The sequence below is a fragment of the Pongo pygmaeus genome, chromosome X, assembly GCF_028885625.2.
Source record: "Pongo pygmaeus isolate AG05252 chromosome X, NHGRI_mPonPyg2-v2.0_pri, whole genome shotgun sequence".
Taxonomy (NCBI): domain Eukaryota; kingdom Metazoa; phylum Chordata; class Mammalia; order Primates; family Hominidae; genus Pongo; species Pongo pygmaeus.
The window spans coordinates 158,394,830-158,421,019 of NC_072396.2; the positions used below are offsets into that span (position 1 = coordinate 158,394,830).

The 26,190-nt window shown below is 53.0% G+C and overlaps 2 protein-coding genes across 7 annotated transcripts in view; both read right to left on the reverse strand.

Annotated features, from left to right (window-relative positions):
* Positions 1-11,639: 11,639 nt before the first annotated feature.
* TREX2 (three prime repair exonuclease 2) lies at positions 11,640-12,598 on the reverse strand. The gene has a single exon (XM_054471798.2). The coding sequence runs from the start codon at positions 12,596-12,598 to the stop codon at positions 11,888-11,890; it is 711 nt and encodes a 236-aa protein (XP_054327773.1). The 3' UTR covers positions 11,640-11,887.
* HAUS7 (HAUS augmin like complex subunit 7) overlaps positions 11,640-26,190 on the reverse strand; it is a 50,931-nt gene continuing 36,380 nt past the window's right edge. For 2 of the 6 annotated variants that reach the window (XM_063660261.1, XM_054471796.2), the window contains 6 exons: positions 24,374-24,465; positions 23,731-23,889; positions 23,503-23,602; positions 22,780-23,004; positions 21,643-21,757; positions 14,849-15,091 (listed from right to left, as the gene is read on the reverse strand). In XM_063660261.1, the coding sequence (XP_063516331.1) occupies positions 15,021-15,091; positions 21,643-21,757; positions 22,780-23,004; positions 23,503-23,602; positions 23,731-23,889; positions 24,374-24,465 (762 nt within the window). In that variant the 3' untranslated portion in view covers positions 14,849-15,020. Of the gene's footprint in view, positions 15,092-16,950; positions 17,338-21,642; positions 21,758-22,779; positions 23,005-23,502; positions 23,603-23,730; positions 23,890-24,373; positions 24,466-26,190 lie in introns of those variants that run through there. The other 4 variants (XM_054471795.2, XM_063660260.1, XM_063660262.1 and 1 more) reach the window with 4 other exon arrangements.

The window sequence follows — 26,190 nt, forward strand, 5'->3', positions numbered from 1 at the left end:
TTTTGGGGGCTGCCTTCAACCCAGCACAGGCAGGAACAGGCTTGGTGTGTTTGAGGCCTGTGTGGCTGGAGGCCAGTGGGCCTCCCAGGGGCAGTGGGGAGGGATGAGGGTGGCAGGGCCAGGGACAGCCATATAGGGCTCGGAGGGCATGACAAGAAGTGCAAGGGCTCAGACATAACAGGAGCTGTCACCGTAGCTGACATGCACTGCACATGTGCTATGTGCCGGGCCCCAGGCATGACCCACCCTCCCAAGATCACTGTATTGTTTCCATTTTACAGAGGAGGAAACTGAGGCCATGCTGTCAGGTCATTTCCGCCAGCCACAGGGTTGGGCAGTTGGGGGGTGAGGCCTAGCACCCAGGCTGTCACCACTAGCTGAGGCCCCCTCCCAACGGCTTGGGTCCCTTTCAGCCCTGGACCTCAAGGGAGGGAACCACAAATGCTGAGTCCTCCTCTCCGCCCCAGGGGACCTGGGAAAGGCCAAGGGTTCTTTTGCAGGGCTTCCGGGTTCCCTGGCAAGAGGGAGAATGCTGCACGTGCTGGATTTCCAGGTTGGAAGGAGACTTTGTAAACCTTTTCAATACAGCTCCTGCCAGGCTTAGGGCCCAGGGAGGTGTGTCTGCAGGGCCCGGACACATCTCTTTGAAATGCAAACATAAAGCTAGCGCCCCTAGCTCCCTGCCTCCCTGGGCACTTAGCCTAGGTCCTGGCTTCAAGCCCTAACCACCAAGAGAAAGCTTTTGTTTTCCTTTGGATACAGGCAACTCACTACCGCAGAATGGCCAGCTGCTGACCAGGTGCACTCACGATGGATGAGGACATGCAGCAGGGCATCTTGAGATGGCATCTGCTGACTAGATCAAAGGGTAGCTGACATGCACTGCGCAAAGGATGAGGTTTCCTTCTCGGCCTGTGATGCCCATTGCAGCTGAGCTCACCTTTGCCTTCTTTCCCGCATTGTGGAGAGGGCTCCCCGGGCTGGCAGGACCTCCAGTCTTCCCAGTACACTGCAGGGGTGGAGTGCCCAGGGTGGGGAGCAGGGTCCAGAGGTGGGAGGGGCTGAGTGGAGGCCATGGATCCGGGGCCCGGGGCGAGGATCGGCATCCACCTACCCGGAATGCTCTGGGCCCGTGGAGGTACCTGGGTGACTGACAACCCAGGAGGCTGGGGCTTCCGCTGGGACTGTGGCGACTATCACACCTCACACCACTTAAGGGGTTGCCACTGCTTCTATAAATCCAGCTAGAAACAAAAAGATGGAAATTGGGAGGATGCTGGCCAGCAGACAAGAAGTGAGGAGCAGGGGCAGAGGACAGACGGGTCAGCCCTTGACTGAAGAAGGCCTCCCAGAGGAGGCAAAGGCCCGTCTCCACCTCAGGAGGGCTAGCTGAGCTCCACTCCAAACCGGATTGTCATGGACCTGGGCTTTGCCTGACAAACATTCCCAAGCTCCCAAGACAGCAGGAGCATCTCAGAAGCTTCCAAACAGAAAGAACCAGCAATAGCAGAAACGGATCAGAGTGGGCCAGCTTCCCTGTGCGACTCTGGCAGCCCGTGGATCCTCATCCCAGCCAAGCACCACTCACCCAGCAGGGAAGGAAAGCAAGAATCCTTGTGACCAAGCAGGGTAGCTTCAAAATGCATTTTGATACTTGGGAGGCTGAGGCAGGAGAATGGCGTGAACCCGGGAGGCGGAGCTTGCAGTGAGCAGAAATCGCGCCACTGCACTCCAGCCTGGGCGACTGAGTGAGACTCCGTCTCAAAAAAAAAAAAAAAAATGCATTTTGAAACTTCTTCTTTCCTTTCTTGCTTTCAGCCTTAATGTACTTTGAAACTCCTTGTTTCCCTCCCTTCCCTACCAGACACTCCCTTGCACTGCTCACTTACCTAATTTTGTGCTTACTTGGTAGTTCCAGGGGGCTAATCTTGAGACAAACCAAGCACGGAAATCCAGCTTTGAAATTCCAGGCGGTCAGTCTACAACCCGGCCATTGTAGAGAGAATGCCAGCCCGTGCTCCCGGTGGACCATGACTCAAGATAGCCAAGGAAACAAGGCACACAGACCTTGTGCCCAGTGCCCTGCCTGCATGTCTCCCATTCCAAGCTCCCTTTTACCCCTCTCGCCCACATAAAGCTTGAGATGGTTCCTCTGAGGCTTGAGCCTGGCCAGCCTGGCCATTCTCCCAGCTGCTAGCACTCGAGTAAAAGCTGCTTTCGGCCAGGAGTGGTGGCTCACGCCTGTAATCGCAGCACCTTGGGAGGCCAAGTTGGGTGGATCATTTGAGGTCAGGAGTTTGAGGCCAGCCTATTCAACATGGCGAAACCCTGTCTCTACAAAAAATACAAAAATTAGCCAGGCATGGTAGTGCGAGCCTATAATCCCAGCTCCTCAGGAGGCTGAGGAAGGAGAATCACCTGAACCCAGGAGGCAGAGGTTGCAGTGAGCCGAGATTGTGCTACTGCACTCCAGCCTGGGTGACAGAACAAGATTCTGCCAAAAAAGCAAAAAAAAACAAAAACTGCTTTCCTTTCACCACACCTTGCTTCTTGTATTCTGGCCTCCAAACAGCAAGCGGCCAGACTTGAGTCGGTTACATTCTGCAAACATCTGCTCACTGCAAAGCTGCAAGACCAAACAACCCCTGCAACAGAACAGAGGCCTCAGAGAGGAAGGGGTGGTGGGCAGCCACCTCTCAAAGTGTGCGCTCAATTGAAATAAGTGACGACAGAGGGGCTGGCTGGGCTGGCTGTAAGGATCAAGTACAGATTCGTGGGTGTTACACAGGAAGAAAATTCCAGAGAACAAAGACCAGACTGTGCTATAGTGACTGGGAAGGTAAAGTTTATGCATCAACCTGGCCAGTCTACAGTACCCAGTTTTGGTCAAACACCAGTCTAGATGTGGCTGTGAGGGTGTTTTTAAATAAAATTAGTATTTAAATGAGAAGAGTGAGTACAGCAGATTGTTCTCCATGCTGTGGGCGGGCCTCATCCCATCAGTTGAAGGGCTTAAGAGAAAATGACTGACATTACCCAAAGAGGAAGGGATTCTGCCTCCAACTCGAGCCTTTGGACTCAAACTAAACTCTTCCCTGAGTCTCCAGTGACTTGCCAACCTGCATGTCACGTGAGCTGATTCCTTAAAATCTCCCTCTCTCTCTACGTGCACACACACACACACACACACACACACACACACACACACGATATGATATATATCATATACATGGTGTGGATATAATGTGTATTTTTGGTGTGGTTTTTTGGGATTTTTTTTTCTTTTTTGAGACCGAGTCTTGCTCTGTTGCCCAGGCTCACCACCACACCCGGCTAATTTTTGTTACATTTAGTAGAGACAGGGTTTCACCATGTTGACCAGGCTGGTCTCGAACTCTTAGCCTCAAGTGTTCTGCCTGCCTCAGCCTCCCAAAGTGCTGGGATTACAGGCATGAGCCACAGTGCCTGGCTATAATATGTATCAAGTATTTGTCAGTATATATGTGTCATGAGTATATGTGTGTTAGAGCTCTAATACAGTCATAATGCAGTAAGCACAAACACAAAGTAACTAAATGCATAAAGAAAAATGACTAGACATGAAGGAAGACTTCAAGAAAATGCAATTACAGTGGAATGTTCTAATATATTGTCATTAAATCAGACAGATATAGTCAACAAAAAAACAAGTAAAAATGTAAAGAAAATTGAATAGTACAGTTGTCAACTAGATTTTAGAGATATATAGAAAAGCCTGCATCTCTGAAGGAGATGCATTTTTCAGAGTCTATAACATTTTTTACAGTTATTTATGTATTCGGCCTCTGTTATCCATTGAATTGTGTCTGCCTCCCTCCTCCCCCTAAAAAAAAGATATATTACAGCCCAAACCCCCAGTACCTCAGAATGGAGCCTTATTTGGGGATCTTCACAGAGGTAATCAAGTTAAAATGAGGTCATTAGGGTGGGCTGTAATCCAATATGACTGTGTCATTATAAAAAGAAGAAATGTGGACACAGCGCCTTGTATGCAGGGAGAAAGAGAGCTGTGTGAAGATGAAGGCAGAGATTGGGGAGAGGCTGCCACAAATCAAGGAACACCAAAGATGGCCAGCAAAGTCCCGGAAGCTGGGGGAGGGCCTGGAATAGATTCTCCCTCAGGGCCCCCAGGAGGAACCTTGCCCTGCCAACACCTTGATCTCTGACTTCTGGCCTCCAGAACCGAGAAACAGTCCATTTCTGCTGTTGAAGCCCCTTAGCTTATGGAACTTTGTTATGGCATCCCTAGAGAACTCAAGCAGCCCCCAAACTACCTTAATTTGAAAAGGTGATATTTTAAGCAACATATCCTCAGATTATTATCCAATACAACTAAAATACACAACAAAACAGGATTGGCTGGGTGTGGTAGCTCATGCCTATAATCCCAGCCCTTTGGGAGGCCGAGGAGGGTTGATCACTTGAGCTCAGGAGTTCGAGACCAGAGGGCAACATGGCAAAACCCCATCTCTACAATAAATACAAAAATTGGCAGGCTGTGGTGGCGCATGCCTGTAGTCCTAGCTATTTGGGAGAATGAGGTGGAAAGATCCTTTGAGCCCGGGAGGCGGAAGTTGCAGTGAGCCAAGATCGCGACAGTGCATTCCAGCCTGGGTGACAATGAGACCCTGTCTCAAAAAAAAAAAGATCATGAAATCATAATTACTCAGAAATTAAGATAAACTGCAGTATATAAGCATGAGATCAAGAAGGGAATGGAAAGCAAAATTACAAGCTATCCCTAAAGCAAAGCAAAGAAGAATGTTTAATAGCAAACCTATAGGACACAGTAAAATCTGCATTTAGTGATAATAAAGTGTCAAGCTTATTGATAGATACAATTTCAACACCAAATGCATCACTGGCCATAATGTTTAGGGTACGGATTGAATACACACTTTAATTTAAAATACCCGAATCACTCAAAAGATACTAATAAATCAAAGTTTTAAAAGATTCAGCTGGGCACAGTAGCTCACACCTGTAATCCCAGCATTTTGGGAGGTCAAAGCGGGCAGATCACCTGAGGTCAGGAGTTCGGGACCAGCCTGGCTAACATTTGGCAAAACCCTGTCTCTACTAAATATACAAAAATTAGCTGGGCATGGTGGCATGCGCCTGTAATCCCAGCTACTCGGGAGGCTGAGGCAGGAGAATCGCTTGAACCCAGGAGGCGGAGGTTGCAGTGAGCCAAGATCGTGCCATTGCATTCCAGCCTGGGTGACCAGAGCGAAACTCCATCTCAAAAAAAAAAAAAAAAAAAAAAGATTGGACACTTCTCTTTAAACATATAAATAATTACCTTTAAAAACTATCTATCTGTAGCTTTGGAATATGAAAGTATGAAATTGTATTCACCCAGCCAATGCTATGCCCACATATACTGCTGCTCCCTATTGAAATAGGAATGTAGTCAGTGGGTGATATTTGTAATTTTAAAAGTTCTACACATGGAAAACAATTTGGCTCTTCTAATGGGCATAGAAAGCAGCTCTCTTCCTCACCACGCAGAGATCTACCAGGCTGATGTACAACTGGATACCCCCAGAGGATATATTTTGAATGACCTTATCCAGTGACCCATGGGTGTCATTTAACGCATGAGGCTCCCTGGAGCAGGAACTGACATGCCTGCTTCCAGAGCTTTTCAGCCCTGAACGTGCACTGCAAAAGCATAAAAGTGGCACTAGCACCATTGTAAGAGCTCCCTCAAGTGTCAGCCAATGCAAATTCAGACCACCAGTAGAACATCAGATCCTTTTAGAAAAACTATGGAGAAACTGCGTTTCTCTTACAAGTTAGTTCCCATATCAAAAAGAATGCCACAGGGTGTGTCTGTAAAGTAAAAAACCCACACTCACTGCCAGCTGCCGTCACCTCAGGTTCTTGTTCTTCCTCGGCATCTTCAGCGTCTTCCTCTTCAGCCTCCAGATACCCCTCTTCCCAGCCTCCCTCAGTCTGGTCTTCCATTTCTGCCTCTTCAGTGATGGGCCAGGTAAATGAAGCTCCTGAGGATCAACATCTGTACACTCTTGACTTTCTGAAATCTTAAAGAAATTATCTGAAACTGTATTAAATTTATTTTTCAAAAGTTTTCAAAACTTCATAAAACCTTAACTTATCTATCATGGAAGATATTGCTGATATCAATAATAACACACCAATTTTACTCCAAAAACCCAAAAGATATACTGGATAAATTTTAAAGATTAGAAAAAAAATCCATGCACAAAATATATACACAGACACACATATGCTGTCTCCCTCAGTATTTTGATTGAAATGCCGTGCTGTAAATGGATTCATGTCTATGCTGCAACTTAAAATAATTTATGTTCAGCATGATACCAAGTATAAAAGGCAATTAAAGAACATGATTTTGATTCCAAAAAAATCTACATTTAGAGGGAAATTGCAGCCTTTGAGTGCCTTATGCCAAATCATAAGTGAGTGTGTGGGAGTGGCATGTGTGTGTCAGGGGAGTGTGTGTGGCACAAGTGTAAATGTGTGTGTGTGCATGTATAGGTTGTGGGTGTGCATGTATAGGTTGTGGGGGTGGGGGTATGTGATGTGTGAGTGGGGGGTGCATGTGTATGTGGTGGGGGGAGTGGGGACTTGCATGTGTACCCCCAAAATTCATGTTAAAACTGAATCACCAAGGTGACGGTAGTAGGAGATGGGGCATTTAGAAGGTGAGTAGGTCACGAGGGCTGCACCACCATGAATGAGATTAGTGCCCTTACAGGAGACCCTGTGAGCCAGCTAGTCCTTTCCACAATTTGAGGAACCAGCCCTCGCCAGACTCTGAACCTGCCGGTGCCTTGATCGTGGCCTTCCCGGACTCGAGAACTGTGAGCAATAACTGTTTGCTGTTTATAAGCCACCCAGTCTAAAGTATTTTTGTTATAGCAGCCCACAGGGACTAAGACAAAATGCAAGTAACACTCCCCAGGTTCTTGTCCTAGCTGAATCCCTTAGGAGAGGTTGATGCTCAAGAGACATTAAATGGCAAATACAAGTCTAGAATGGATTGACACAGTGTGTACAAGTGTGTGCGAGAGTGTCTGAGTGTATGTGCAAGTGTTTGTGCATGTGTGTGGTTGTGTGTGCAACTGTGTGCAGATGTGTGAGTGTGCTAGTGTGTGCGAGTGTGTGTGGGTGTACTAATGTGTGCAAATATGTGTGCAGGTGTGTGCGTGCTTGAGTGTGGTTGTGTGTGAGTGTGTGTGTGGACAAGTGTGTGGGTGTGCAAGAGTGAGTGAGCATGTGTGTGGGTGTATGCAAGTGTGTGTGCAGGTGGGCACACATGTAATGTGTGTGCAAGTGTGCAGATGTGTACAAGAGTGTGTGTTCACGGGTGTGTGTGCAAGTGTGTGCACACACATGTGTGCACAAGTGTGTGCATGTACGTGAGTGTGTGTGTGCGTGCAAGTGTGTGTGCGTGCAAGTGTGTGAGTGTACACATCTGTGAGTGGGAGGTGTGTGTTCACAAGCTGAGCTGCAGGAAAGCAGTGTCCCCACAATGCTGATACTCTTCCTGGAGGTCCCCTACATGAAACCTCCACAGCTGACACTCATCAATGCTGCTTGACTTCTTTGCAACAGGCAGGGGGCAGATATCATTTACAAGAAATGCAGACGTCCCGCTGTGGTCCCGTGGCACTCCCCAACCTTCTGCTGCGGCGTTCAGCGTGCTCCCCGCGTTGTCTTCTGCACAAAGACAAACTGGAAATGTTATGGCCTTTGATTTTAGTATTCATCCCTCTCCATAGTGAATTCCATTTTCAATAGGCTTATGTCACATGTCCCCCAGGTACACTCCTGTGATCACCGCTGTCTCCCCACTGGCAGACACCCCTGGTGGCCTGATGGGGCTCATCAGTCAGTGATGCAGCTTGATGAGGGGCAGGCAGCTGGCCAGGGGGGCGAGCTGGAGCAGTGGGGTCAGTTCGCTCTTGGCTCCGCAGCATCACCTTGAGTCCCATGCAAATGAGCTTGCACATTGGGAGCTCACTTCTTCCTGCTAAGTAGTATTCCGTGGTGTGGACGCACTGCGGCATGTCTAACCACTCACCTGATGATGAACATTTGGGCTGTTTCCTGTTTGGAGCTATTATGAAAAAGCTGCTGTGAACATTGGAGTATGAGTCTTTGTATGGTTACATCAATCCCTTTGTCTTGGGTAAATATCTAGGAGTGGAATTGTTGGCTGATGTGGTAGGTGCATGTTTAACATTTTCGGACACTGCCGAAGTGTTTTCCCAAGTGGCTGCCCCATTTTCCCTTCCCACCAGAAACGCACAGGCACCCCTGGTGCTCCACATCTCCTCCGTGTTAAACCAACACTTGGTGTGGTCAGTGGTTTTTGTTTTACCCATTCTAATAGATGTTAAACGCCCAGGAATTTTGAGAGCTAAACAAACGCTATCATTATTAAAAGTTAAATTATGTAAACTGACAAATTATATGAAAAATAAAGGAGATACTCAAAACTCACGTCTTCATTATTCAAGCATGCTTTACTGTTGCTGTGTGTTGACATCTGTCAGATGTGCGTGGTGGAAATCCTGGAATCTCTTCCCAAGGTCACCTTCAGTGACTTCATGTTGGTAGCTTAAGACTGGCCAAGTAGAAGTATTATACCGCAGAGTACAGCATGCCAGGGCTTGATGTATTACTGCTTTGTTGATTGCCTAGACTTTAGAAAGAGGTGAAGAAAATGCTAATATTGCAGATTAAACTGAAGAATGCTGGGTCTGTGGCCATTACATTATAAATAGCAAAAGTAAATAAATAAATAAACATTTTCAGTATTTGAAAACTATCATCCAATTAAGCAAAGAAGTTGCTCATCTTTGCTGCTTCATGTTTATCTTACTCATTAAAATAAATGAAAACATCAGCCAACATGTATGTGGGAACCACACCTGTCCATCCATTGCAATCAAGTACTGAGTACAGATAACAAGAACTCAGTAAAAGTCAATGAAGGTATTTTGTGAGTATTCATTGGCCATGTGGAATTTACAGTGAAGAGTATATTGTATATTTTGTTGCATATTTTATATATATTGTGGATTTTATTATTTGTAAATTGTGTGTTCATGTATATGTATGCATGTGCCTGTGTGTATATAGACAAAGAGGGGAGGAAGGGAGAGAGATCCATGCCTACATACATACGTGTACATTTCCTTTCCTGGAAAGCTGGTTGTTAACCATTTATAAGCACATTGCTGCTTTGAGGCAGCAGAGAGGCAAGTCACAGCCTGTCTGTGCAGCATGGTACACAAGACGCCTGGCCTGGCCAGTCTCAACATGGACTCGGGGAGGGCGCCTGAGGCCAGGCCACTGTGAGGCCAGGGGAGCCCAGAGTGATGAGAGGCACCTCAGCCCAAGACAGGTGAGAGGGCCCAAAACCAGAGACCCCTCCACAGAGGCGGCAGCAGCCAAAATCAGGCTGTCACCTGCTTGTCTGTCCCATCCTGGGGTTGAGACCCTTCTAGCATGCCCAATGAGAAGGGCCCCACTTGGTGTCACCTACCCAGCAGGTCAGTGGCAAGACCAGGGTTTTTTTCTTGTTTTTTGATTTGGAGGGGGGGTCTCACTGTCAACCAGGCTGGAGTGCAGTGGTGCCATCATGGCTCACTGCAGCCTCACTTTCCCAGGCTCAAGTGATCCTCTGGCCCTCGGCCTCCTGAGTAGCTGGGACTACAGATGTGTGTCTCCACTCCTAATTTTTCTTTTCAATTTTTGTAGAGATAGGATCTTGCTATGTTGCCCAGGTCAGTCTCAAAACTCCTGGGCTCAAGCAATCCGCCTGCCTTGGCCTCCCAAAGTGCTGAGATTATAGGCGTAAGCCACCGTGCCCAACCAAGGCCAGGGTTTTAAGGGTAACACCTGCTGGATTCAGCTGCCCAGCTGGAGTCTGGCCAGTAAGATAAACAGAAGCAGGCCCTGTCTTGGCACCAGGGGATCTGGGGGCTCAGTGTCTCCTACTCCAGCTTCTGTAGGGCCAGCCCAGGGCTTGTGACACTCTCCCAGGTGATGCTCTCCTCGGGAAGCTTGGCTGTGACAAGATCTTCTGGTTACTAACCACATTCCCAAACTAGGTCCTGTGGGGCTTCCCCAGACCGTGCCCCCTCCCCTCCCCTCCCCCGCTACCACTGTCCTTGGCCAGGCCCATGGCTCTCCCTCCCTCCACCAAAGCCCTCCATGCTCTGCTTCTGCCCGCCTTGCCGTCGCTGTCCTCTCCAGCCCATTCTCCATGCAGCAGCCTGATGTGGTTTGGACGTTCGTCCCCTCCAAATCTCAGTTTGAAATGTAACCCCCAATGTTGGAGGTGGGGCCTTGCTGGGAGGCGTTTGGGTCATGGGGTTGGATCCCTCATGAATGGCTTGGTGCCGTCCTCATCTCCGCCAAGGAGTTGAATTCTCGCTATGAGTTCACCTCCCCGCCTCTCTCTTGCTCCCCCTTTGCCTTCTGCCATAAGTGGAAGCTTCCTGAGGCCCCACCAGTAACAGATGCCAGTGCTGCTGAGCCAAAATAAACCCGCTGTCTTTGTAAATGACCCAACCTCAAGTATTTCTTCCCAGCAACTCGAGAACAGCTCGGCACGCAGCCCAAGCAGCATGTGGCAGAAGCCTACACCAGAATTTTCCCCTCTCCTGCTCACGACCCTCCGCGGCTCCCCACTGCCCTCAGGGTCAGGCCTGGCCCAGGCCACAAGGAAGGTATGAGGTGGTCACTGCTTGTGCTCTGGCCTCACCGTCCTACCATGCTGCAAAGGCTCCAGTCATTGTGACCTACTTAGGGCTTCCCAGATTGTCCAGCTCACTGGAGGCTCAGGCTTTGCTCGTGTGAGTCACTCTCAGGCGCGGCCACCCCATCCCTTCTTACCTGACCCAGCGTTGGTGACAGGTCTCTCCCCACCCATGAGGCCTCCCCACAAGACTGGGAGTGCCTCAGGGTGGGGCCCCTGAGGCAGGTTAGCAGGGAACCCGAAGCACGGTGCAGTGGCCAGAAGCTGCCCTCCCACCGAGCAGCCTCCTGGCCCTACAGGGACACGGGGTGCAGGATAGGCTCCCTTCCAGTGTCACCCTCACAGCGCCAGCCACCCCACCTCTGCTCCGTGCACCGTCAGGGCCCTTAGCATGTACATGTACACGTGCATGACCGCATGTGGGGGCGCCTCCCTTTGCCCCAGCACCCCGTTTCTTAACATTTCACCCTGTTACCACTTCACAGAGCAGGGCCAGAGACTCCAGATTCCACGGCGGGCGAGCGCTGCAGCTGAGCTTTGTGCCCAGGCAGGCGGCCGGCTCTGTGGGCTTAAGGCCCACTCATGTCTTCTTTGGGCCTCTGGGGTGACAATGGGGATGGGCGGCACTCAGCCCACGGCCACAACCCATCAGCCCTTAGACCAACCCAAGAGTTTGATGTCTCCGTACCCAGCCGCCCACGGTCCTCACCGCGGGGAGAGGCCATGGGGGGCGGCCCTGGAGGTCTTGTGCTGGACCCTGGCATGGCTCACCGCCTGGCCCTGCTCAGCAGGGGGTCGAGGAAGTCCAGCCCCTAGTATCTGGCCAGAGAGTCAGAGGGTGAGTAGTTGGCCATGTTTATTGGGAAACAGCAAACTCTGCTGGGCACGCAGGCTGGCCGGGAGAGCACGGCCCTGGAAGCGGGACCTGGAGGGGAATCCAGGGCTATATGGCTGGTCAGGCAGCCAGGAAAGGCCTCGCAGGTGTACGGACCTGAGGCTGCCCAGATAGGAGGAGCCGGGGGTGGTAGAGGCCAGCTGAACGGTGGAGGCTGGCACTGTCCGTGGCACAGGAGGTGGCCCTGGTGCTCAGGCCTCCAGGCTGGGGTCATCAGGCGGCAAGTACATGGGCTCGATGTGAGCCCACCCGCAGGCCTGCTCATCTGCCCAGGCGAGCAGCTCTGCGGCACGGTGCAGGAAGATCAGGAGCAGGGTGTGCACGTCGCCCTCGGCTGAGTGGGCCGCGCTTGGCTCTGCCCGGAAGTAGCGGTGGAAGAGGCTGCCGAGGCTGTAACCCTGGCGGCCCCGGGCCCGGGTGCCGTGGCTGTGGGCGCGGTCCAGGCCCCGCAGGGCCGGCAGCGTGTCCAGGCAGACAGTGTCCCGGGGCAGGCGGGCACCCAGGCGCCGCAGCTCGGCACACAGCAGGGGGAAATCATAATCAAAGCCATTGTGGGCCACAAGGCAGATGGGCCCTGCCTGGCGGCTCAGGAAGGCCTGCAGCGTCCGCACCACGGCGCCATCAAAGCCAGACTTCCGGCATCGCGCCAGGCCCTCGCTGCTCAGGCCGGTGATCTCGCTGGCCTTGGCGGTGAAGGGGCGCTCTGGGCACACGCACAGCGTGAGCTTGTCCAGGACCCGGGGCAGTACTAGGGCACCAGACTCGTCGCGCTCCGGGTTCTCCAGGGAGGAGCGGTGGACAGCAAAGAGGGACAGCTCAGCAATCTCGGGCTCCACGCTGGGGAGCCCAGTGGCTTCCAGGTCCAGGAAGACAAAGGTCTCGGCCCGGGGTGGCTCGGACATGGTGATGTTCCCACGGGGATAGCAAGTCCTCAGACTGCCAGAGCGAGAGGCGCAAACCCTGAGGTCTGGAGAGAGGGGTTCGCCCGGGCCCTGCTGTGTACCACCCTCCCCCTAGCCAAAGCTCTGACCCTTCTGGGGCTCACTTCCTGCCACCCCCGACCACAGCACCTGTGACCTTTGGCTCTGGAAGCATCAGCCCCACTTCTGTCACCTACTGAACAGAAAAGGCAGGCCTTAGAGCGCTCTACTGCCTGCCTCCAGCCACAGTCCCCAGCAGGGATTGGGAGAGGCAGAGGCAGCTCAGGGACCGCACCTCGGTGGGGTCCAGCCCCTTCACCGGAATGCCTTGGCTGGGAACCTGAGGCATAGCCCTGGAACCAGCTGCCGGGAAGCAGGCAAGCAGCCACCCCAAAGAGCTCATGCAGTGCGCCCAGCTCCCCCTGGGCTCGACCTCCCCAGCCTTGTCCCTGGCACACAGGTGCTGGCCCCAAGCTGGCCCCGAGCTGGCCTCTGCCTGCTTGCCCCCAGGCTCCCGGGGAGACTGTCCTTGCCAACCCCACCGCACCAGCTTACCTGGGGCGGGCACTGACCGGCTTCCTGGGCTTCTGGGCACCTGTTGCCGCACAGGCTGCTCCAGGCGGCCTTTAATCAGCGGCCACAGCCCGCCCCCAGCTGCCTGTTGGCCAACAGTGAGGCCTGGGGCCTCAGGACCTGTGCAGCCGGCTCGCTCGCCGCCCCCTCGCTAGCTCACAGCCACTGAGACGCACGCCCCATGTTTACAGATTAGGAAGCAGGCCCCGAGCTCTTCGCAGGCACAGGGAGGAAGCCAGAGCGGTGCGGAAGGCAGTAACCTCCGCCCAGCCAGGCTGTGGCTGCCAGGCCTGGCAGGCCTGGGGTCAATGCCTCCCCCACGCTGGGACCAGTTACACAAAGGCAACAGGTCCTCTTTGCCAGGCCTCAGTCTCCCCTGTCACTGGAGATCAGGTGCCACTCGTGGGGATGAAGCGAGCTCTGGAGTGTGACCAAGGTGCCCACACATGCCGTGCTCAGCCTCCAAAGGGGAAGGGGTGCTCCCCCAAAACCTAGGGATGGGGCAGCCCACGCGCTGCCCACCCCAGCTCACACTGCTTGCGGGCTCATCTCCCACTGCGAAGGGGAGATGCTATCTGCTTTAAGGACGTCGCTTCATCAGGTCTACCGTGCACCTAACAGCGGCTGCTGGGGAAGGAAGGGAGGTGGGCCTGGCCCGGGAGCTGTGCGGGCTGCAGCTGAGCTAATGCTTCCTCCACCACAGACAAGCAACGTTAGGGGGTGGGCCAGGAGCGCCGGGACTACAGGAGGAGTGAAGCCCAGCCCCTCGGACCCCAGGTTCAGGGACCTGCCCTGCCCATCCCGCTCCAGGCAAAGAGCGCCAGGTCCTTCCCGGTCCTGCGAGCAGTGGCGCCCTGAAGACCTCAAAAGACACCAGCCCTTGATGGTGGGTGCACTGCAGGGCCAGCCCCATGCTGGAGGCACAGAGAGGTGACCAAGAGGAGTCCCTTGGCCTGTAAATCAGGTGGTGCACCTGTACCATGGTGACCACAGGCCTGCCTGGCCTCCCACCTCTCAGTGGTGACTGAGGGATGCCTCAGGCGACTGGGATGGAGGGGTTCTGGCACCCAGCTCCTCCTGGCCTCCTTGCCTTGTGTGCCCACAGGGACCTTGGGGAAGCAAAGGAGATGGTGCCGGGAGGGAGCAGGGTGGGGTGGGCAGCAGCAGGTACAACAATGGCCCCAAGGAGGCAGAGGCCCCACCAGTCACGCCTGTTCTGGTACTCGCAGGGAGGGAGGCAGCTGTGACAGGCACACTGCTCAGGGAGATACTGGGTCACCCTGGGAAGCCCAGACAGCATCTTCCTGGACAACCAGTCAGGCTGAATTCCCCAGCCCAGAGCTGAGCGCCCAGCCAGGGAGGAGCAGGAAACTGGTACCCCGCGTGGGATCCAGGGGCACTCGAGGGCGGCTGAGGGGTGCGTCTCACACAGGACCCTGAGGCCAGCCGGGGGAGGCAGCAGTGGGGTCTCTGCTTGCAAGTGGCTGGCAGCAGCAGGGAGGACTGAAGCCACAGGAAGAGGACGCAGCCCAGGCCCGCCAAGATGACAGGAGGGCTGCCGCCAGCCTGCCCAGACCTGGGCCACCTGAGCAGCTCAGGACAAGGGGAAGGAGAGAGACGCAGAGCTGCAGAAGCAGAAAGCAGGCTGGAGGCAACTGCTTAGAAACCAAGGCTTTCTTTGTGTCCAAGTCAAACCGCCCGTCTGTCTCTCCCTCCCCAAAGGGGCCAAAGGTCCCTGCCTAGAGCACAATGTGGGGCTGCAACGGCTTCTGCTGCCACAATCATCCGTCCTCGGCCAACTCGATCTTGGGAGAGGGCTTCCTGCCCCCCACTATCCTGTGCTTTCGCGTAGGCCATCACTGAAGACTTTATGTTTCTCCATTAGTTCATTCATCTTGGTAGCTGCAGAGGAAAGAAAAGAAACCAAAAGGATGGTGGGGGTGTAAACTAGTTCAACCATTGTGGAAGACAGTGTGGCGATTCCTCAGGGATCTAGAACTAGAAATACCATTTGACCCAGCCATCCCATTACTGGGTATATACCCAAAGGAATATAAATCATGCTGCTATAAAGACACATGCACATATATGTTTATTGCAGCACTATTCACAATAGCAAAGACTTGGAACCAACCCAAATGTCCAACAATGATAGACTGGATTAAGAAAATGTGGCACATATACACCATGGAATACTATGCAGCCATAAAAAAAGATGAGTTCATGTCCTTTGCAGGGACATGGATGAAGCTGGAAACCATCATTCTCAGCAAACTATCGCAAGGACAAAAAACCAAACACCGCATGTTCTCACTCATAGGTGGGAATTGAACAATGAGAACACTTGGACACAGGAAGGGGAACATCATATACCGGGGCCTGTTGTGGGGTGGGGTAGGGGGGAGGGATAGCATTAGGAGATATACCTAATGTAAATGACGAGTTAATGGGTGCAGCGCACCAACATGGCACATGTATACATATGTAACTAACCTGCACACTGTGCACATGTACCCTAGAACTTAAAGTATAATAAAAATATATATATAAAAAATCAATCAATAAATAAATAAAATAAAATAAACAAATAAATAAATAGAAAAAAAAACAACAGGAAAGCGAGCCTGGCGCAAGAGGCGAGGTGCCTCCTGCCCGCCACCCAAGGCACATGTCCTCAGCTGATCCTCCTTGAGCCCCAGGCACCACCACAACGGCTGCGAACGGACAGGCACTGCCGAGCTGGGAGCTGTTCAGGCTCTGTGGGGACCAGGCCAGCAGCTTGGAAGCCCTGGGCTGGGTCACACCGACTGCAGCACAGTTTCGAGACCCAGGCCAGGGTCTGGTGACCCGGCTGTGCCCCCGCCCACCTGCCCCCTGCCCCCTGCCCCCCGAGCCCCAGGGGCAGCACATGGCACACAGTGAGGAGGCAGGGGCTGTCCTGACATCAGTGGCACGTTCAGTATTAACCAGATGGATAACACTGCACACACAACAAACCCAATCACACAGACAGCCCTAAGGCCTTGGCTGCCCAGCCCAGTGGTGGCCGTGGTGGCTGCGCTGCACCTTATCTGCCATAACCACATCTGCCTCTCAGTTGCCAACTCTAGACCATGGCCATCACCCCCCTCCCCCAGCAGACAGAGGAGGACACAGCCCCTCACCTGCCCTGCCTGTCCGCTCCCCATCCATGGCCCCACTGTCAGCTACACTTTGCCTTTTACATGTTGAAGTCATTAGCATTGATATTAAGTGCTGTGAACCCTGAATTTGTCATCCTCTGCCCATCCCAAGGGTGACTCTGAAGCTCAGGAATCACGGGGTGTGCCTCGGGGTGACACCGAGCTGGGGAATGTGCTCAGCCCGCCTGGAATTGCGCCCCAGGACCCTCTCCGCTCACCATCAGCTTCCAGTGGCATCCCAGCAGAGGGGCTTCCTGCCGCAATGCGCACTGCTCTAGACTGTTCTCCTAGGCTCTGGACTGTGTCCCTCGTGTGGCATCTGCCCTTATCAAATCATCTAGACCTCCATCCCGGCCTTCCTGCTCTGCCCTCACTCTTGGTGCAGGGCTTGGCAGGGTCCAGAGCCCAAGGCCGGGTGTGCAGGGCCCTCAGTGCTTGTAAGGCATCCTGGCTGTTCCTCTGAGGACACAGGCTGTCTCTCTCGTAGCTTTGGCCCCAGCCCTTGGCCCCTGTACTCCAGATGGCAGGAGGTGGGTTGCATCCACCCTGTGCTCGGCGCCTGCACTCACCTGGCTTGTTCTGTGTGCTTGCCTCCTCCGGAGCCCTGCCCTTCATCTCCCCCTGCCCCCTGCCCTGGAGACCCTGTGCCTGGCTGGGGCCTGCGCGACGCTGATCTTCGTGCTGGTTTTTCTGCCTCTTTGCTCTCTTCTTAGAGATCCCAGCCTCATTTCGTTTCTAGTCTCTTTGTGGCTGGGTTTTCACAGCTGTCCAGGCACGTCTGGATGTTGCACTGAGTGTATTCAGTGGTGTCGGAAAGTCGTTCAGGTCAGATTTCCTGCTCATCCAGGGCTTCCTTCTCTCCTGCATGGGGCTGCTTTTCGAGCCGCCAGGGCTGGGTGGAGGATCTGGGTAGCTGCCACTCCCCCTGGTCTGCTGTGGTAGAGCTGTTGCCTGTGGGGTCTCTCTCTGGAGGACAGTTTGGAAGAGTTCCATGGAGGCAAGGCAGGGGTCAGCTCTTGCCCCATGGACCCTCAGAGCCTGCAAAAAGGTAGGCTTCACCCGGGCTGCCACCAGCCACATCAGCCACATCAAGAGCCGAGCTGGGAGCCGCTCAGGCTCTGTGGGAGCCAGGCCACCGGCTTGGGAGCTGGTTTCCTCATTCATTTCCATCACTTTCTTCACAGAAGAACAGGCTAGGGTCTCGCCGGGGCCACCACCCCGTGGAAGTGGCCCTCTCCAGACCTGCTTCGCCTGTGCCCTCTGCTTCCATCTGCTCACCACTGCTCTGTCCCCGGCACCCCGCTGCCCCTTGGGCTGTCCTCTCGGCTGCCGCCTTTCCCACCCACTGAGCCCATCACCACTTCCGGGGTCGGTGGCATCTCTCTATTGTTGGTACCCTCAACTCTCTTGCCCCATTCTTGCACTGACAGCATTGCTTCGGTGTCTAAATACACTGATGTTTTCATGGCAGTGAGGTTTCAGGAAGCCTGGGGGACGACTCCTGGTGTGTGGTGCTGACCCACAGTGCCAAGGCCCTCCCAACTCACATGAGGCCATGCCCCCAGAAAAAGCCCAGAAGGCACACCGGCTGCTCCTCACTTCATAGGTGGTGCCGCACCTCCAACAGAGCCTGGCTGCGGGCATGCAGATCGCTGGGAGGTGAAACAGCACAGAAAGACAGGCCTTCCACAGCAGGAGGAGGGCCATCGAGACCACGGCCCTCAAAGGGTCAGATGGGAAACGGGACAAGTAAAGAACTGTCCCGAGTGGCCTTTGGCGTGGATTTGATGCTGACCCTTTCTCTGGTGTGTCCAGACACTAAGAATTCATCTCAAGCCAAATCAGGATGCTGAACTGATGGGAGCTGAGTTGAGAGCCCCAAGAGAGGCCGATGCCCACCCTGGGCCTGCTCCCCTGGCGTCTCTCCAGACCCCCAAAGTGGCTGGGGCTCAAGGGTGAACAGACACTTCGCTGTACACAACACCGCCCAGTTCACACAGCCTGGACGTAAAGGGTGCCTTTCTGGTAAGAACAGATACTACACTTGATCTTAGCCAAGAAGCGATAAGGGGCCTTTCTGAAAGGCAAGACCTACCACCAGTCCTATGGTGCCACAGTCACAGGTGAGATGGCACACTGTTGAGAATACCAATGATCATTATAAGAATGATGGCATAGATTATAAGCAGTTTACTAAGAGCAATTATAAAAACTGGGAAGAGAGTCATAGTGACAGTGGTGATTAGGATAAACACTATAATACATTTTAAAGTGGAGGGTTCTGTTGCAGTTCAATTGGCAAGAAGAGGCTCCTCAGTGCCTGGTATACATGGGGTAGTTATGTGCCGAGGCCAAGAGCAGTGAGAAGCCTGGCTCTCCGAGGAGAACAGCTGGCCAGAGGGTTCATCCAAAGACAGTCTCCAAAACTAGGGCTCAGAGGCTATGGACCTGAAACCACTGCTTGGGGTTGCAACAGTGGAAAACATTTACAGCAAATGCTTTAGCTGCTGCTGCCTGAGGCAGTGCATAATAGCTGGGGCAAACAAGAGACTAAACAAGAAGCTCAGAAGGAGAGGCTGGAAAATCAGATGTCCACAAAGGCTCTGGAAAGCTCTGGCACAGTCCTGGGAATCTGGAAGACCATGGGTGTGTGACGGGCTGTGAAAATCCCAGAGAGAGAGACCTGAGAAGGCCCTGATCTCTCACCTCTGGCTGACCTTGAGGCTCTGAGCAAGCAAGATGTGAAGGAGAAAGAACTGTCAACTGCCTGGCTGAGTGTTGATGAAAAACATGAATGACACATCTACAAAGCTCAAAAAGCTCCCAGTGGAATAAATTCACAGTGATTCACACGAAGACACATTATAATCAAACTGTCCAAAGCCAGGGACCAACAGAATTTTGAAAAGAAAGTGAAGAGACTCATCATATACCAGCTGGCTTCGCATCAGAAGCTTTGGCAGCCAGAGGACACTGAAATGACACATTCAAAGTACAAAAGAATTCTATATTCAGCAAAACTATCCTTCAAAGATGAAGGAGAAATGAAGACATTCCCACATAAAAAAATGAGGGAGTTCATCACTAGTGAGCCTTCCCTACAGGAAATACTAAGGGTAGGCCTCCGGGATGGATGGCATGAAAGGACACTAGACAGTAACACAAATCCACATGAAGAAATAAAGAACTCCAACAAAGGTAACAACATCGATAAATATAAAAATGTGTACCAATGTACACATTTAATACAGCTTCATTCTAATGGGCAAAGTTTTTGTACACAACTGAAATTAGTTTGGTAATACACTGTTTTCAGTTAGGATGCTAAATGCAATTCTAAGGACAACCACTTAAAAATAACTTTTAAAAAAAGTGTTAAAGAAACAACAAGGGAATTAAAATGGTGTACCCAAAAATATCTAACACTAATATATTTTGCTTTAATAGGAGACAGTTTTTGTATACTATTGAAATTAATTTGGTACTAGACTGTTTTCAGTTAGGATGCTAACTGTAATTCTAAAGGCAACCACTTAACAAATAACTTTAAAAAACAGAGTTAAAGAGGCTGGGCGCGATGGCTCATACCTATAATCCCAGTACTTTGGGAGGCCGAGACAGGTGGATCACCTGAGGTCAGTAGTTCGAGACCAGCCTGGCCAACATGGCAAAACCCCGTCTCTACTTAAAAATACAAAAATTAGTCGGGCATGGTGGTGGGTGCCTGTAATCCCAGCTACTCGGGAGGCTGAGGCAGAATTGCTTCAACCCAGGAGGTGGAGGTTGCAGTGAGCTGAGACTGCACTCCAGCCTGGGTGACAGAGCGAGACTCCGTCTCAAAAAGAAAAAGAAAAATACGTTCACACAAAAGACTTACAATGTACACAGCCAAAAAGTAGAAACCCACATCTACCAACTACAACAAAATGTGGTATATCCACACAATCAAATATTATTCAACCATGAAAAGGAATGAACTACATGGATAACCCTTACAAAACTTTATGCTCAGTGAAAGACACCAGTCACAGAAGGCCACACATTGTTATTCCATTTATAGGAAATGTCCAGCACAGGCAAATCCATAGAGACAGACAGCGTCTCTATGACTGTGGTTGCCAGGAGTTGAGGCTAGGGAGGGATGGGGAATGGCTGCTAATCATATGGGGTTTCTTCTGGGGGTGATAAAAATGTTCTGGACTCAGATAGTGATGAGAGGATGGTTACACAACTCTGTGAATATCCTAAAGACCATGAAATTGTACACTTTTAAAAGGGTAAATTTTATGTTATATGAATTTGAATTCAGTAGAGCTGTTATTTAAAAAATAAATTAGAAAAGGTAGAAAACTGGCTTTACCTTCTTTCTTTGGGTTTATTTTGCTGTTTATTTTCTAGCCCCCTGAAATGTGGTATTAGTGCAGGAATAGCAAAAAGAAAAAAAAAAAGGAATAGAATGGAACAGAGGAGAACCCAGAAACCCACACATAACGTATGGATACTTAATAATTACCAAGAGTGATGGCATCGTAGATCAATGAGAGAAAGAGTGATTTCCAGTCAATGGTGCTGCGACAAATGTGTATCCATATAGGATATGAGGAAACTGGATCCCCACCTCACTCCATATGCAAAAATCAACTCTGGGAAGATGGCCCTCATTATAAGTATTTTCCCATTTTCCTTAAATAACTTTTTTTTTTTTTTTTTTTTTTTTAAGACAGGGTCTGGCTGTCACCCAGGCTGGAGTACTGTGGCATGACCTCAGCTCACTGCAACTTCCCTCTCGTGGCCTCAAGTGATCCTCCCACCTCAGCCTCCCAAGTAGCTGAGACTGCAGGTACATGCCACCATGCCTAGCTAGTTTCTGTATTTTAGTAGAAACGTGGTTTTGCCATGTTGCCTAGGCTGATCTCTATGCTCAAAGTGGTTCATCCTCCTCTGCTTCCCAAAGTGCTGGGATTACAGGCATGAGCCACCACGCCTGGCCCAAGTTACATTTTTAATTGTCAAATACTATTCCATTCAGACATTTGCTATCATTTGCTTCACATTTTCTATTACTGAGTTATCTCAATTTTCTACGATGAGTGTTTTCATTTGAATATCCACTGAAAGCATTTTTTCAAGTGAAGGAAAACATGCATTAGAAAATGAAAAACAAAAGAAGGGGCTGGTCCCCAAATGCTCCTCCAGGGCTAGTGGAGCACAGAAAAGGGGGCCTGCGCATGGGGCAGCCCCAGGCAGAGGGCCAGGTGGGCAGCCACATACCTAGACTCATGACGGAGCTGCTGCCGCCCCAGCAGATCTGCTCGCCTTGCTGCTTCTTCACGGTCTCCACAGCTTTCGCAGAGGTGGCAGCAACTGCCATGACCACTTGCAGCAGCTGGGGAGGGAGGGAGGGAGGGAGCAAGCGAGTGAGCAGGCACTAAATGCCGCTGGTCTCACCTAGCGATGGGATCTCCTGTTTCCCACCCCCGTTCACACTGATCAGGTGGCACTCACCCGAAAGACAGCCAAGGGTGAGGGACAGAACTCCCAGCGGGGAAGTTCTGAACCCATCAGCATTCTCGGACCTAAGTCCCCTCTGCCTGGCCCAGTGGGGATGCCACACTCTCATGTCGCTCTGGCAACACTCGATGCCGAGGGACATGCCAGCCAGCACTGCGTGTCCTCCCAGCCCCAGCAATTGGCAAGGGGGGAAAATAAATGTCCCAAGAAAAATGGACAGGAGAGGGCTGTGGCCTCACCATCCCCGATCAAGGAGTCTCACAGGACCAGCCAGTCAGTGGTTGGAAGGCTTAGAGCCTCTCGGTTAAAAAACCAAAATAAACATCACGGAATCCTTGAGCCAAGGGCAGAGTTGCGCATATGGCAACTGTAGTCATCATAACTAAAGCCGGCTTTTTAGGTTGGCCTCTGGGCATCTCACATGTGGAACAACGAAACAAGCAAACATTGACGAGCCCACTTCCTCTCATCCTGTCTGAGCAGGCTCGTGGGCAGACAGGCAGGCGTTTGTCTGCCTGTCTGGCACAGTTCTTGGTCATACACAAGAATGAATGGACCTTGCTATTTTGGAGCATAACGTGAAAACAGTGAGGCCAACACAGGGACGGCACCTGGAGGCTGGGACACGCAGGACCCCACACCGGATCTGGGCCTAGCTAGTGCCCGCTGAGGTGGGCAGGTCCACGGACCACTGAGGGGCCCAGAGCCCTGCCACGCCACTGGCCCGCAGGGAGTCCAGCCCAGCCCAGCCCAGCCCAGCCCCTCCCAGCCCCTGGTCCCGCCCTGTGGTCCCTTGTCAGGGGCTGCTGAGGCCCCTGAGCCCAAGCAGGATATAAGCTCTCAGTCTGAGTGAACAGGGGAGGGGGCGGTTAGAGGGGAGGGCAAGGGCACCCTTACTTGGCTGTAGGAAGTCAGATTCTGGTGCGTGGCCTGGATGATGGGACCGCACGGGTGGAGGTCAGGGCCTAGGCGCTGGCAGCACTCGCCCAGCTCGTCGTCGTAGACTTGGAGAAAAGCCAAGATTAGCTGGTGGAAGTCGGAGGTGACCAGACGCAGCTTCTGGTCTAGGGTGCTGATGTCGGCTGCGCCCGCAGCGGCCCCTTGCTCGTGCTGTGCAGAGTACTGCAAAGCCAGAGGCAGAGTCCCTTGAGACTGCCCTGCCCGCCAGCCAGGCTGCCACCAGCCCTCACCTCAGACACTGCACAGTCAGGGCAAGGAAGAAAGCTTTCAGAAACAGGGAGACAGGGGAGCTGTACCGAGCGACTCAGGCCAGAGCAAGACCTTCTGGCTCGCAGCCTCAGCCCCCTCGCTCACTCTCCTGTGGGCCCCGGTCTCCTCCGCAATCAAACAGAGGCCAGGCCAAGGGCTGCCAAGAGGACCACGTGCGGCAAGGCACATGGCAATGTGCTCAGGGGTGGGCACCGCCCACTACCTGAGGCTGATCCCTTCCCCCAGCCACGGGACCCGACTCTCACCTCCCCGCGGACTGAGCACCACGGTATTCTAGAACATGTCAGGCCCAGTGCACAAGCAACCTCACTTAAGCCTCACGTGCTGAGGGAAGTGACAAAGCACAGCCTTGCCTCCAAGCAACCCCCTCCCAGGAGCTAGCACCTTTACCTCCGTTCTAAGCGTGTGCAACTTGGCAGCGCTCTCCTGCAGCTGCCTGGCAAGCTCTGCCAGCTGCTCCTCCTCCTCGGACTTGGCAGAGGCACTGGCCCTGCAGGGAGAGAAAGGGGACACTTGCAACTCACCGCTGCCAGGGGTGTCTGCAGTAAAAGAACCAAGCAGCCTGGGGCTGGGACAGGAGGCCAGGGTGCTGCCGCTGAGGCCTCCAGGAGCACGTACCACTGCCAGTCATCACTCTGCTTGTTGAGGAGGGGCTGCATGTCCAGGGTCCACGGGTCACACTCTGGATTCAGGAGCATCTGCAGCTGGGGGCTGGAGAAGAGCTCCCCCAGCAAGGCCTCGTTCTTCTCCCTGGTGTCCTCGAAGTGCTCCATCAGGCTGCAAAGGCAGCCCCCAGGGCCACACCGTCACAGGCCAGAGCACTGGCCCAGCAGGCCCTCAGCCCCACAGGGAAGGCCCCAGAAGCACATCGGGGCCAGGCACAGAGGCCAGGACAAGCCCCACCACGCAGAATCCTGCCCCACCTGTCTGCCCTGGCTCCTCCATTTTTGCCCGCCTACCTACCCACCCACGGAGCACCCTAGGTGCTCACCCTCCTCTGTGCCTGGCCCGTCTGCTCTGAGCCCCAATCCCACCTTCACAGTCACCCCTGGGGCCCCGGGCAACAGCCAGCACCCTTGGGACACAGCCACCCCTTGCCCGTACGCTGCCCGGCCCCTGATTGGCCAGCCAGATCCCCAAGGGGGGTGTCCCACCCCAGCCAGCATCAGAGGGGGAGTGACACCCCAGCTCCTACCAGCTCTAGAACTAGGACCAAGAGAAGCCCATCAATACTGCCCACCTGGGCCATCCACACCTTTACCTCGAGCAACTGGAGCACCCAATGGTCAGGCTCCGGATGACATCGAGCAACTGGTCCATGAAGTGTAGCTGCTTCTGGGAGCAGGCACAGCCCTGGGCAAGGAAGACCATAGGCATTCACTGGCTCCATCTAAGCCAGGCCAAGGCCAGCTGTCCCCAGTGCCCATGCCCCCACATGCCACCCATGCCAGGAGCCAGTGGAAAGGAGGGGCCTGGCCCATCAACAACCCTGTGCCTGCCTGGCAATGTCTTGGACTAGCAAGTGCTCCCTGCCTGTCCCCGCCTCGGGCTGTAATGATGCTAGGACCACACGCCGGAACGGGCTGAGCACTGCAGAAACATATGGGAGCATATGTGTCTGTCGTGCAGCCGACAGCATGGCTTGCTGGGTGGGCGGGCAGCACACAGCAGGGCCTGCTGTGACAGAACACAGCCCACAGGGACACCTCCAGGACAAGGCCTGTTCTCCTCCAAGGATCGCCGTCCCAGCTGGGAACAGATGAAGCCGACAGGATGGGGCTGAGAGGTGGCCTGCTTTCCAGCCAGGGGACTGATGTTCCAGCCCGGAAGGCCCAGGCTCCAGGAGCAGCAGCTCCTGGGGGGCTAAATTAGTCCCCCACTCGCCGGAAAGGTGAGTGAGATACCCATGGGAGCCATCCAGCCAGGAGCTCAAGGCTTCTGGAAGCACAGCTCTTTCCTCCTTCCAGAAAAGGGAAGAAGATCGCTGAGGACCCCCAGGACCTGAGAGGCTACGCCTGCTCCAGAAAGCCCCCAGCCAGGCCCACTTCTTGAGCTCTGAACACCCTAACCACATCAAAAGGGTCAACTCCACGGGGCGTGAAATGCCACCGGGAGTGCCTTGGCCCTTTCACTGTGGCCTGTGCCTTCAGCGCCAACTTGTCACACAAATGCTCCTTGTGGGGCTTGGTGAAGCTGCCAGAGCAGCTGGCTGAGCCAGTCCATTCGGGTGCATTCCTCAGAAGAGTGTGTGGCAGGCGGGGGCAATGATAAGGTAAAATTGGCAACACTGTCAATAGCATAGATCCTGGGCATCACCATGACATCCAACTGAGGCAGATTCAGGAGCACAGGTGCGAGAAGCTCAGGGCACCCAGGACAGGGGCGATGGCACTGGGGGGTGCTCACTGCCTGCATGGTGGTGCTGACCACAATCATGTGCTCCAAGGTGATCTGGGGGCAGCGGGCTGCCACGTCCCCACAGCACTGACCTGGCCTATCTAGGTGCTGCACAGCAATGGAATCATACACTACCCAGCATGAGGCTGGCGAGGATCACGCGTGTCCTAGCGCAGATCAGTAGTTGATTTCCTTTTTATTGCTAGTTAGTTTATACATTCACCAGCTGATGGACATTTGGGCTCTTTCCACTTTCGGGCCATTAAGAATAACACTTCTATGGACGTTCAGATATAGGATTTTGTGTGCATGTGTATTTTCACTTCTCCTGGGTGGACAGCTGGGAGTGGAACTGCTGGGTCATGGGGTAACTGTGTTGACATCTTTCAGGAACTGCCAGACTTTTCCATAACAGCTGCACCATTTTATATTCCTACAGCAATGCAGGAGGGTTCCAATCTCTCCTCATCCTGGCCAACACTGGGATTTTCCTTTTTTTTCTTAAACAACAGGGTCTTGCTCTGTCGCTCAGGCTGGAGTGCAATGGCACCATCATAGCTCACTGAAGCCTTGAACTCTTGGGCTCTATGTGATCCTCCCGCCTCAGCTTCCCAAGTAGCTGGGACTACAGCAGTGTGCCATCATGTCTGGCTAATTTTTTACTTTTTGTAGAGACGGGGT